The following is a 13,723-nucleotide window of genomic DNA, read 5'->3' on the forward strand; positions in this document are numbered from 1 at the left end:
ACTTTTCGCTGTATCCCAATACATGTGAGAATAATAAATCAAATCAAATCAATTAAAATGGTTCAAGTTTGAGACCATAAGGATTGTGTGTTTGGGAGGCACTGGGTTCACTGCCCTGGCCCAGGGCTGGGTGCAGGGTCCCAGTGCAGCCACAGGTTGGCAGTGTGGAGGGGACGGGCGGAACATTTGTTCGGGCTCCTGGTTTATCACGGACCCTTTCAGCAGCGGGACTTCCGGGATTTGGACGGAAGTGCTCGCTCTGTTCATTCCCCCGCCCGCTGCAGGCTTTTGGCTCTGAGTGAAAATGCTGCTGGTTTTAGCGGAGGAGCACAAGGAGCATCTGGGGTTCCTGACTCGGGTGGACTCCGCCGGTCAGTGACTGGGAGTGTGGACTGCGGGCGAGGAGGGAGGATTGGGTTGGAGGGAGGGGAGGGGGTTTGGAGGGGGGGAGGGTTGGGAGGGTTTGGGGGGAGGAGGGAAGATTGGGTTGGAGGGAGGGTTGGGGGAGAGGGGGGGGAGGGAGGGTTGGGGGAGAGGGGGGGGGAGGGAGGGTTGGGGGAGAGGGGGGGGGGAGGGAGGGTTGGGGGGGAGGGTTGGGGGAGAGGGGGGGGGAGGGAGGGTTGAGGGAGAGGGGGGGGAGGGAGGGTTGGGGGGGGGAGGGAGGGTTGGGGGAGAGGGGGTTGGGGAGTGGAGTGAAAGCATTGGGCTGTCTAGGAGTTAGGATGAGGGGGTAAGGATACAGGAATGAGGAAGCAAGAGTGGGGGTGAGTAATGGAGAATTGGGGCAGGGTCTGGGTGTTGGGGGTGGGGTGCAGGTTGGTCTGGATGCAGGAAAATGGATGGGAAGGTACGGGGATGAGCTGTTGGTGGCATAAATACTCCAGCAATACTTGGAGGAGAAGAACCTGGCATCCTTACCCAGTTTGATTTAAATGTGATTCCTGTCAATCAACCAACCTGGCTAATCCTTGATTGTCCTCGGAACTGGCCCAATAAGATGCTCAGTCATGTCAAACCCGGGTGCTGACCTTGTCAGTGGTGCCCATGTGGGAATGGGATGCTTGCTATTCAGAGCTTGCGTTGCAGCAAATTACAAACAGAAGTATGTAGTCAACTGTCTAGAACAGCACACTCCAGTTCGTGTTCCAGCTGAGCACCGGTTATATCAGTCAGTCTGCTAAAAAACACACAATTTCGATGAGTAAATAACTCAAACATACGAGGAAGGAGAAGAAAGGGAATTTTTGTCTTTGTTGCTGTAATGAACCATTAATTTGTATAATAAACCCTTTTATTTGGTTCAGTTGTAGGAGAATTCTGCCGAATTGCCGTGGAATTTTTGAAAAAAGGCTCAAATCCCAAAATATTTGAAGGAGCGGCAAGTATGTAATGAGCAGCTTTTAATCTGTGATCCTGTTTAAGGCAGCGGTGTTCTGTAACTCAGCAGAATGTGCTAATGTTATGATTCCTCTACCCACAGTCTGTTCTGTGTTTTGAGGGAAGTAACTAACTGTGCACCCAGTCCTTTTGCCCTGAATATTGAATGGTGGAAGGGTTGAGGAGACTGCAGCTGTCTGTTCTTGCTCATCTGCAGCTAGATACAGTTTTCCCACACAGGAAGTGAAACTATTGGATGTAGTAGCCCTGCTCTGGCTGATCTAGGGTGAACTGGGACTAAATGAATTAAAGCACCGTCATTAAGGTGCTATGCATTGGGATAATGAGGTGGGAACCACAAGATGCACATTGTTTTCTCAATTATGGAAATAATGTATGTTAAATTGATACAAGTGTTATTGGGTTGTTTGAACAGGATATTGAAGTGATGAGGGCATTTGTTGAGAATGGGTTGTTCAATAACATTGCTGCATCCATTGCCACTTCACTTGTTCATACAAGAGGTGAAGTGACTGCCCTTGACATCAAGGCAGCATTTGACCAAGTATGGCATCAAGGAGCTCCAGCAAAACTAGAGTCGATGCGAATTAGGGGAAAATCCTCCACTATTCGGGGTTCGTGGTGGGAGATACAGAAAGGATATCAGAGGTAGGTTCTTTACGCAGAGAGTGGTTGGGGTGTGGAATGGACTGCCTGCAGTGATAGTGGAGTCAGACACTTTAGGAACATTTAAGCGGTTATTGGAAAGGCACATGGAGCACACCAGGATGATAGGGAGTGGGATAGCTTGATCTTGGTTTCAGATAAAGCTCGGCACAACATCGTGGGCCGAAGGGCCTGTTCTGTTCTGTACTGTTCTATGTTCTATTTGGAGTCATACCTGGCACAAAGGAAGATGGTTGTCATGGTTGGAGGTTAATTATCTCAGCCCCAGGACATCGCTGCAGGGCTTTCTCAGGGTAGTGTCCGAGGCCCAACCATCTTCAGCTACTTCATTGATGTACTTCCCTCCCATCAGAAGGTCAGAAGTGGGGATGTCCACTGATGTGCAACTTGTTCTCACAACTTAACCCTTTAAATCCAATGTTCACTATTCGTGATGACTCGTACTGAAACAGTTGTATCCAAATCCAGCAAGACCTGGACAAAGTCCAAGCTTGAGTTTATAAGTAACATTTGTGCCCCACAAATCCAGGCAATGGCCATTTCCAACAGGAGAGAATCTAACCATCGCCCCCTTGATGATATTCAATGGCATTACCATTGCTGAATCCCCTACTATCAACATCCTGGGGGTTGCTACTGACCAGAAACTGAACTGCAATAGTCATATAAATTCTGTGGCTACAAGAGCAGGTCAGAAGCTGGGAATATTGCGGTGAGTAACTCACCTCATGACTTCTCAAAGCCTGTCTACCATCTACAAGGCACAAGTCAGGAGCGTAATAGAATACTCTGCATTCCTGGATGAATGCAGTTCCAACAACACTCAAGAAGCTCAAAACTATCCATGACAAAGCAGCCCGCTTGATTGGCACCCCATCCACCAACATCCACTCCCTCCATCATCATCGCACGGTGTGTAGCAGCTGCCAGCTGCATTGCAGGAACTCACCAAAGCTCCGTAGACTACCTTCAAACACATGACGGCCACCATCAATAATAAAAAGGGCAAGCAGGTACATGGGAACACCACCACCTGGAGGTTCTCCTTCAAGCCACTCGCCATCCTGACTTGGAACTATATCCCCCGTTCCTTTGTTGCCACCGGGTTAAAGTCCTGAAATTCCTTCACAGCACTGTGGAGTGTATCACCATGTGGACTGCTGTGGTTCAAGAAGGCAGCTGACCATCGCCACCTTTTTCAACAGGATAGCGATGATTGCTTTGATGTGGAAATCCCATATCCTGCACCTCGCTGTTCCCTAGTGTAATAACAACGGAGTCATCAATGATGACTTCTCAAACGATATGGTGGTTGTGTGTGTGGTTGTGTGTGTGGGGTTGTGTGTGTGTGTGTGGGGTTGCGGGCGGGGTTGCGCGCGTGTGTGTGGTTGCGCGCGTGTGTGTTGTAATGCACATCAGTTTATCAGTTTACTTTTTTTGTAGGGAAGCTGAATGTGAGCACTGAAACTGTACAGCATGGAGTAGAGGGACTGATGTACTTGCTCACAGAGAGCTCCAAGATGATGGTAAACAGATTCATTTATCCGCATAGCCTTATCCATGTTAGTCTTGACTTGATCTCGTGGTCATTGAAGAAGGGATTGGAGACGAATATATTACACCCTTTCATTATCTTTTATAGCAATTGTTTTTTTTTTCCTTTGTCCTCTTTCCATCAATTTTCTCACTTCCCTATTGCAGACAACTTCTTGTGTTATGCTGTTCACAGTAATGGTTGCTTACCATCGCTACGTACATCTTGGTACACACCGATGTCCCCTGTAAGCTGCGTACATGCAGCCATATAACACTGAAATGCCTTGCCAACCGCTCACAAATTGTCCCCTGTGAGGTACTGCATATGAGTGGCTGCGAGAACAAAATGTTTGAAGATGCCTTGCATTCGAATGAACAGGCGGCTCCCAGTGTAAAGAGTTTAGATGGAATATCGATTGATTCATTCATGTGTTCTGCCCTCTGTCGGCTGATGCTTCATCCTGAGCAGCTTTCCTTGGCTGTTCTTATCAGTGGTGGTTTGCCATTGCTTTCCATTCTCAGGGGCAGGGCCAGGAGGCAACGTCACTCTGAACCACATAGACGCAGAGGTTTACAGCAAGGAAACAGGCCCTTCAGCCCAACTTGTCCATGCCGCCCAGTTGTTACCATTTGGGGGGGGGGGGGGGGGGAGGTGGCACGGTGGTCAGCACCGCTGCCTCTCTCTGCCAGGGACCTGGGTTCGATTCCCGGCTTGGGTCACTGTCTGTGTGGAGTTTGCAGTTTGCACATTCTTCCTGTGTCTGTGTGGGTTTCCTCCGGAAGCTCCGGTTTCCTCCCGCTGTCCAAAGATGTGCGGGTTAGGTGGATGGCCGTGCTAAATTACCTCTTCGTGTCGGGGGACTAGCTTGGGTAAGTGCATGAGTTTATGGGGATAGAGCCTGGGTGGGACTGTGGTTGGTGCAGACTCGATGGGCCGAATGGCCGCCTCCTGCACTGTAGGATTCTATGATAAGCTAGTCCCAATTGCCTGCGTTTTGCCCATATCCCCCTATACCCATCTTACCTATGTAACTGTCTAGATGCTTTTTAAAAGACAAAATTGTACCCGCCTCTACTACTACCTCTGGAAGCTCGTTCCAGACACTCACTGCCCTCTGGGTGAAAAAACTGCCCTTCTGGACCCCTTTGTATCTCTTCCCCCTCACAAACCTATGCCCTCTACTTTTAAACTCCCCTACCTTCGGGAAAAGATGTTGACTATCTACCTTAGCTATGCCCCTCATTATTTTATACACCTCTATATGATCACCCCTAAGCCTCCTACGCTCCTGGGAACAAAAGTCCCAGTCTATCCAGCCCCTCCTTGTAACTCAAACCATCAAGTCCTTGTAGCATCCTAGTAAATCTTTTCTGCACTCTTTCTGGTTCAATAATATCCTTTCTATAATAGGGTGACCAGAACTCTACACGGTATTCCAAGTGTGGCCTTACCAATATCTTGTACAACTTCAACATCTCTTGCATTCAATGTTGAGCTAGCCACACATTCCACCCATCCCCCAGCAAACATTGATACAGATCAATAATTTAATAAACCAGGAACCTTCTGTGGTTTGCATTGCCTGGTTCGTAACTGTGTCAATTAGGTGGGAGGTTATTACTTTGGTGAATTTAACTGCAACTGCAATATCAGATGTTACTTGTGATTAGATTTCAGAGGTGGATTTCCAGGACTCTGTGCTTGTTTTGGGTTTTCCTGAAGACCTAAATAAATTACTACTGCAGCTTTACCTGGATAATAGGAAAGAGATTCGGAGTATTCTGAATGAGCTGGCTCCAGACTTCCCTCATTACCACAACTTAGAATGGAGACTCGATGTACAGGTAAAGACTTTAGGATGCCCTCAAAAACCCAGTCATTTTACATAATCTCGTAGATATTATTTTGCTCTGTGTGCAGTGAAATTTCTTTGTAAACTCAATTACGTACCACCTTCATCAAATGTTTTCCCTGGTTTGGTGAAACCACTCTTTACGTCCTCGACAGGGGGGCTCGAATTCTGATGCATTGTCAGTGCTATAAACATGCAGATACTGAAGTTGATTAGCTGGATTAGCAGGCGTTACTCCTTCATTTAACTCCGTCATAGCAGGATTTAGAGGGTTAAATTGAGAAGTTGCACAAAGATGGCTTGTGGGGAAGGGGAAAGTCATCTTAAAATTTGAGCTATGCTGTTCAGAATTAAAATCAGAGGGCACGCTTCACACACAATGCAATAAAAATGGCAGAGTGGTTAGCACTGCTGCCTCACAGCGCCAGGGACCCGGGTTCGATTCCCAGCTTGGGTCACTGTCTGTGCCGAGTCTGCACGTTCTCCCCGTGTCTGTGTCCTCCGGGTGCTCCAGTTTCCTCCCACAGTCCGAAAGATGAGCTGATTGGGGTGCATTGGCCATGCTAAATTCTCCCTCAGTGTACCTGACCAGGTGCCGGAATGTGGCGACTAGGGGATTTTCACAGTAACTTCATTGCAGTGTTAATGTAAGCCTAGTTGTGACTAATAAAACTTTGCTAGGGTGTTCTGCTACCTGCATTTAAAAAAAAAAAGACCAGGCTTGTTGAGCCTGCTTTTGATGTTCTAAAACCTTAATGTATCCATCCAATAAACATCCATAACAAAACTAACCACAATAAACTAATACGTTATTAAACTGTAAACAACATAATGTTCAAGTTTCTGTTGACTGGTTTTATGTACATGTCGTGAGGCTCAGATGTAACCAAACATATAACTTTTTAACTCCTTCCCAAAAAGCTGTAGATGCTGGGTGAATTGAAATTTTGAAAAATAAAGATCAACAGATTTCATTGGTTAGAGGTATCCAGGGAAAAGGAAGAGTTGTAGGTATGGTAAATGGAATTGATTTACAGATCAGCCATGATTTAATTGATATGTTTGAAGGATTGCATTGTCCACCTTCTATCCTTAACTTTATCGTTCACTAGGGTAAAGTTGGGCCATTTATTGCCACTTTCATGTTCGCATTCACCTAATACTAATTTGCATCAGCTTATAAATGGTAATATAGCTACAGCCTTGTATTTCAGTGTTAGGCTTGCGTCCCAATCTTCTATTTACAGTTAGTTCACCTCAAAAACCCAGTCATTTTACATAATCTCGTAAATATTATTTTGCTCTGTGTGTAGTGAAATTTCTTTGTAAACTCAAATTATGTACCACCTTCATCAAATGTTTCCCCTGGTTTGGCAAAACCTCTCTTCACGGTCTCAACAGATCCAATTCCAGAACTGACCTAAATGTGTCTGCAAATTATTAAGTATCCCAGTGTGTTGCTGTCCCAGACTTCTGTTATCAAGGATTTGTGATTTGCGATGGTTTCTCCATCCGGGTCGTCTGTGGAGATGGAATAAATTGGGATTACCTCTAAAATACTATAATAATTACCTCCAACTTGACTGCACCTCTCATATGTACTCCTTCTGTTTTAAGACATAGGAGTAGAAGTAGGCCATTCGGCCCATTGAGTCTGCTCTGCCATTCAATGAGATTGTGACTGATCTGAAATGATAATCATTAACTCCGCTTTCCCGCCTTATCTCCATGACCCCCTTACTGATTAAAAATCTGTCTTGCACTTACCGACCCAGCCTCTGCACCTCTCTGTGGTTAAGAATTCCATAGATTCACTATGCTTTGAGAGAAGAAATTCGTCCTCGTCTGTCTTAAATGGGCAACTCCTTACCCTGAAATTATGCCCTCTGCTCTTAGACTATCCCACAAGGGGAAACAACCTCAACTCAGTCTCAAATTCTGCACTGGGTCCCACTCCAGCTGTTGTATTAATCCTTGTCAAATTTTTTTTTAAAAAGGGACAAGGCTTGTTGACCCTGCCTTTGATGTTCTAAAACCTCAACGTATCCGTCCAATAAACATCCATAAAACTAACCACACTAAACTAATACGTTATTAATCTGTAAACAACATATTAAACTGTATACAACATAATGTTCATGTTTCTGTTAGCTGGTTTTATGTACATGTCGCGAGGCTCAGATGTAACCAAACATTTGTTTTATTTCTTCTGTCAGTTGGCCAGTCGTGCCTTAAGGCAACAGATCAAACCACTGTTAACCCTGAAGCTGCACCTGGAACAGAATGGACATCGGAGTGCCAATGTACTTCAAACTGACCCTGCCACCTTGCTGCACCTAATCCACAAGTTGGAGCAAGCGCTGGGTGAAATGAAGACTAACCATTGCAGAAGGATTGTGCGCAATATAAAATAGACAAATTTCAACAGACTGGCGACCACTGGCGTTCCATGTGCCAAATCGAGATAACCGAACATTGGCCAATTTGGGGTGCCATACGTTAGGGGTGTCTCCTTCTGATGGGAGGAACTTGTTGCTGTTTTGTGTACAGCACAATCTTGGTTGTTGGGAGCATTTTGCAGAATGAGAGTTGGTTATATAGACTTTGTTCGTTTGCATTGACACGGGAAATCAATAGCCTTTATGACTGTAGTCAAACTGTAAGATAATATTATTTGCTGGAGCTGTCATGGCACACTGTAAAGTGCTTTATGGTGATTGTTGCCCATCAGGATCTGAGCTCCAGATGGTGTCACACAAGTGCTTCGTTTTGGCCAAATAAATATTGCCTTGGATGAAAAGGGGGCTCGATGGGGAGAAATAACAACTGTTGGGAACAGCGCCAGAAGAATGAAACGTAGAGAGGACTAATTAATCAAACAACGCAGCTAAGATTCACCAGTAGTGGGAAAGGAATCGTAGATTGTGGGGTGGCGGAAGACAAAATGCAGCAAAAACCCTGTTTACAGGACTGGAAGATACATACTGCCCTTTTATCTCTTGGGGTCAGGCTGACATCAATGCCAACCTCATGAGAAAGATGTTTCTTTTCCAGCTGGTAGCTACCAAGTTCCTGTGTGCAACCAATTTGGATTTTTGTCTGTCCAATTCATAGTACCCACCACAAAACTGGCGCTGAATTGGTAGCCTCACTGAGCACGATGGCACTTTTGACAAGAACTTGTGCTCTACTCTGCTGAAAGGTGGGTTAAGGCCATTTGTTGGGGTAGAGAGAGCGGAGTGTGTTGGTGTTTAAAAAGTAAAGCATGCTGGACTTGCCATCAGTGACACTTATTACCTTGGCCACGGTGAGAAAACTTGGAGAAAACAGTATCACTGATGTGAAGCCTTGAATTTTGTACCACAATCAACAATTTAGCAAGACCATTTTGTTTTAAAAAGCATTTTGAAGGTCATTGACAGGACATTTAAGCGATAGGTTTAACTTTTGTTCAGCTGTGATTTTCTAACATAAACTAGCAGATCCATTGCAAGTGATTGGTAGATCACAGTTACAAGAGAAAGATTCTGCCATGTCCAATTTCTAATTAAATTTGATAAGTTAAACTTAGTGTATCAGTTCAACTTTAACCAGAGTTGGGACGTGAGGAAAAATTGGATGCAATGTTTACTGTGTCCTAGTGATGTTTAAGCTGGAATGTTGGTATTACTGGGGTCTTGTTTTCAATGTGTTACAATTTGGGTATCCAACTTTGGATACTTAACTACAGCCTCCAACAAATATATGAACTGTACTTTGGGCCCGTTTGTGCATTTGATTTTGTTTTGATTGTTCTAACATTTGTTTCCAGGCTTCTGTGAGAGTCCAAAGCCAGTTCCCACCACCTCCTGAATCTTTTAGCAACTTGGAAAGCAGAGAATGCATGTAGATGTTTTCCAATCTCTCAGCACCAGTTTTGTTCCATTGCATCAGTAGGGAGGAAGCATATCATGCCCGTGGGTGCCATCTGGTTACATTATTCACCTTACTCTTTTCTGATCTTTGGAAGAGATGGCATGGTCTTATTCTTTGCGTGACATGTGATCTCACTGTTTGAGATACTTAATGGATGACTGAAAATGCTTCGAAAGGAGAAATGTTTCAAATGTCCATTTTCACTCTATCACCCCCTTATTCTGTTGGTTTGCAGTCGGTAGGTTAAGGTGAGTTACGGCCATTTGTTGGGGTAGAGAGAGCGGAGTGTGTTGGTGTTTGGGAGTGGATGAGGCAGAATGGCCGCCAGCTTCAGATAAATGGCGTTTATGGCAGTTCGAGTTTATTAAAGTTGAAGTTTATTTATTAGTCACAAGTAACATTGCAATGAAGTTACTGTGAAATTCCCCTTTCATTTATCATTCTTCATTGTTTGATGAGGCATGTTCTCTTTAAAGTGGTGAGTTTTGGCAGCTGCAAAGCATTCAATTGGGGAAACTGAGGATTAAGCATGCCTTCATCTCTTAACATTTACATTGCTGTAACTAGTAGTTGCCAGTAGGTATACAAAAAGGTATTCTAATCAACAAAGTGAAAAATGGACACCAGCAACATCTATAATGTCTGGTATTTTGTAAATTCGGCCAAATGTACTCTTTTAACTGTCACTTTTCATAAGAAATTTCTACAGCTATTGATTTTCTGCACTGTTTTTGATTGAATTGTTTTTCCGTTACTTCCACTGGTTTCAGCTGCTGCACTGACTACCACCTGCGTTCCTTATACTTCCTGTTGAGACTGTCCGATCACCAAAATCAAGTGCAAGAAAATTAGTACAAGAGTTAGATTTTTAAAAATTATTCCTTGTGCAGTGGAATTGCCAATGGGCGGCATGGTGACACAGTGGTTAGCACTGCTGCCTCACAGTGCCAGGGACCCGGGTTCAATTCCTGGCTTGGGTAACTGTGTGGAGTCTCCCCGTGTCTGTGTGGGTTTCCTCCGGGTGCTCTGGTTTCCTCCCGCAGTCCGAAAGACGTGCTGGTTAGGTGCATTGGCCACGCTAAATTCTCCCTCAGTGTACCTGGACAGATGCCGAAGTGTGGCGACTGAGGGATTTTCACAGTAACTTCATTGCAGTGTTAATGTAAGCCAAGCCTGTGACTAATAATAACTTTATAATTGTTTTGTGCCAAAACAATATACAGAATGTAACCTTGCAACCCACTGTAATGAGGTTTAGTTTACATGCGATTCCTAATTCCTCGCTTAGGTGTCTACATTCTTCTAACATTCGCGTTCTGAATAACTACAGTAGGAGTTTTCATTTGTTTTGGAATTGCTCTCCCGTCCATATATTTAGCAAAATAAAATTGCATGATAGAAATCACATGCCAGAAATCATGGTAGCTACCAATTACTGGAAATTACTTCACACGCTGTGCCTCGACTTTACATCAGTAACGTGCTGTATTTTTAAATTAATTGCCGTATCAGATGCACAGAAACATGCCTCAAGATCACCATGGTTGCAGTGTGTCTGAAATGGTGGTGGTGAAGATACTCAGATCTCAGAAGAAATGTTTCTGATCTACGCTGTTCACTGTTGAAATTAACTCTAATCTTGTTTAAAATATTTGTGTCTGAAACTTGAGAGGTTTTGGTTCGATGTTCCGGGTCACTTTTAGAAAGGTGCGTTACACCTCTGCGGAGTGGCACGGTGGCACAGCGGTTAGCACTGCTGCCTCAATGCACCGGGGACCCAGGTTCAATTCCTGGCTTGCGTTACTGTGTGGAGTTTGTGCGTTCTCCCTGTGTCTGCGCGGGTTTTCTCCGGGTGCTCCGGTTTCCTCCCACAGTCTGAAAGACGTGCTGGTTAGGTGTATTGGCCATGCTAAATACTCCCTCAGTGTACCCGAACAGGCGCCGGAGCGTGGCGACTGGGGGATTTTCACAGTAACTTCATTTCAGTGTTAATGTAAACCTACTTGTGACAAACTTTAAATCTGTCAATGCTTTTAAGCTGAAGTAAGAATCCACGCAGAACGCTGGCTGGGAATAGCTGTGTTTGCAGTATGGTCTGCGGAGCTGGTTTTCTGTGATCTTTAAAGGAAGCGCTCTGACCAAATTGTTAAACACAACAGGGGCGTGATGTGGGATTCTGAAAATCTTTAACAAAGAACATCAGACTTGTACAAAGATACCAATTGATTTGTGGCACTTGACAACCTTCTGAACTGTGAATTGGTCTGACCACGTAAAAAGTGACAAACTGACTCCCATCGATTTTTGATGTGTTAATGTTTCATTTGCGCACCATTAAGCGACTGATCAGGCAAACTGGAAAAAGCTTAACTCCATAAAAGTATGCTGAGGGGATCATTTGAAAGATAAAGGGGTGTTGTCAGTTGATGTGTAATGCTAATTACACAGGGCAGCACGGTGGCACAGTGGTTGGCACTGCTGCCTCACAGCTCCAGAGACCTGGGTTCGATTCCTGGCTTGGCTCACTGTCTGTATGGAGTTTGCACTTTCTCCCCATGCATGGGTTTCTTCCGGGTGCTCCGGTTTCCTCCCACTGTCCAAGGATGTGTGGGTTAGGATGTTTGGCCATGGTAAATTGCTCTTAGTGCCAGGGGGACTAACAGGGATTACAGGGGATAGGGCCTGGGTTGGATTGTTGTCGGTGCAGACTCGATGGGCCGAATGGCCTCCTTCTGCGTTGTAGGATTTCTATGATTCTAATTATCTCCTGGGAACAAGTGAAATTCAGCTGATGCCTTATACAAGTATGGATATTCAATAGAAATTAGCTTAGTGTTCAAGGAAATGCAATAGAACCCTCTGGTGTATCTGTAGAAGTTGGTGAGAGTTGTAGCTGACTTGCCAAATTTCCTTAATCTTCTGAGAAAGCAATTCTGAGCTAGTATCTGATGATACTTCTGGAGATGTGCTATTAAATGTGATTTTTGCTTGACTTTAAAAATCGCTACTAATTTGTCTTTGTGCAACAACATTAATTCCCAATGTCCCAAAGCGATTTACAGCCAAGGTAGTTTTTGACTGTAGTAACGACGGTAATAGAGGAAACCAGGCAGGCAATTTGTGCCTGGTAGCAGCAATTGAGTAAATTACTAGACGTCTGTTTCAGGGGATGAATGGTGGCTAAGACACCAGGCGATTTTCCCCTGTTCCTCTTCAAATCTTCGAATCTTTTATGTTGATCTGAGAGGGCAGGCAAGCCTCAGTCTTAAATTTGATAACTACAAGATGAAGGCAGGTAAAATCGCCGGCTCCAATGCACTCCTTCCTGATGAGCTCAATGCATTCCATGCCCGTTTTTGAGCAAGAGGTCAGCGAGAGCATGCCCTCCGTCCTGGAAGCTTCGGACGAACCTGTATCTGGGGTCACCATTGCTGATGTCAGAGCAGCCTTCTCGAAAGTCAACCCACAGAAATCAACTGGCCCGGATGGGGTACCTGGATGAGCACTCGGGTCCTGAGCAGACCAGCTGGTAGGGGTATTCACAGACATCTTCAACCTCTCTACACCAGTCTGAGGTCCCTACCTGCTTCAAGAAGACAGCCATCATCCTGGTACAAAAGAAAAGTCAAGCAGCGTGCCTTAATGACTCGTCCGGTGGCTCTGACATCCATCATTATTAAGTGCTTCAAAAGGTTAGTCATGGCACAAATCAATTCCAGCCTCCCAGATTGCCTGGATCCACTACAGTTCGCCTACCACCGCAACAGGACCATAGCAGACACCATCTCCCTGCCCCTACACTCAACCCTGGAACACCTAGATAACAAAGACATCCATGTCAGACTCCTATTCATAGGCTTTAGCTCAGCCTTTAGCACCATTATTCCTACGAGACCCATCTCAACTTCGTGGCCTGGGGTCTGGCTCCTCCCTCTGCAACTGGATCCTAGACTTCCTAACCCATAGACCACAGTCAGTAAGGATAGGCAACAACACCTCCACGATCATCCTCAACGTCGGTGCTCCGCAAGGCTGTGTCCTCAGCCCCTTACTACTAATACACCTTTGGCCAAATTCCTCTCCAACTCAATATTCAAGTTTGCTGATGACACCATCGTTGTGGGTCGGATCTCAGAGTCATAGAGGTTTACAGCTTGGAACCAGGCCCTTCGGCCCAACTTGTCCATGCCGTCCTTTTTTAAAAAAAACCCCTAAGCTAATCCCAATTGCCTGCATTTGGCCCATTTGGGCGGCACGGTAGCACAGTGGTTAGCACTGTTGCTTCACAGCTCCAGGGACCTGGGTTCGATTCCTGGCTTGGGTCACTGTCTGTGTGGAGTTTGCACATTCTCCTC

General features: G+C 45.2%; 1 protein-coding gene across 1 annotated transcript; it reads left to right on the top strand.

Moving 5' to 3' along the window:
* Positions 1-226: 226 nt before the first annotated feature.
* commd2 (COMM domain containing 2) lies at positions 227-9,214 on the top strand. Its single transcript, XM_078205293.1, has 5 exons — positions 227-371; positions 1,305-1,382; positions 3,508-3,590; positions 5,272-5,445; positions 7,670-9,214. Exons 1-5 carry the CDS (start codon positions 305-307, stop codon positions 7,865-7,867), a joined length of 600 nt encoding a protein of 199 aa, XP_078061419.1. The 5' UTR covers positions 227-304; the 3' UTR covers positions 7,868-9,214.
* The last annotated feature ends 4,509 nt before the right edge of the window (positions 9,215-13,723 follow it).

This window comes from Mustelus asterias, chromosome 3 (assembly GCF_964213995.1).
Source record: "Mustelus asterias chromosome 3, sMusAst1.hap1.1, whole genome shotgun sequence".
NCBI classification, from domain to species: domain Eukaryota; kingdom Metazoa; phylum Chordata; class Chondrichthyes; order Carcharhiniformes; family Triakidae; genus Mustelus; species Mustelus asterias.

Bases quoted from the DNA above. Each gene is read 5' to 3' on its own strand.
- commd2 (XM_078205293.1), top strand. From the start codon at position 305: ATGCTGCTGGTTTTAGCGGAGGAGCACAAGGAGCATCTGGGGTTCCTG. The intron at 372-1,304 runs GTCAGTGACTGG...TATTTGGTTCAG, and splicing joins GACTCGGGTGGACTCCGCCG to TTGTAGGAGAATTCTGCCGA. The intron at 5,446-7,669 runs GTAAAGACTTTA...TTCTTCTGTCAG, and splicing joins AATGGAGACTCGATGTACAG to TTGGCCAGTCGTGCCTTAAG.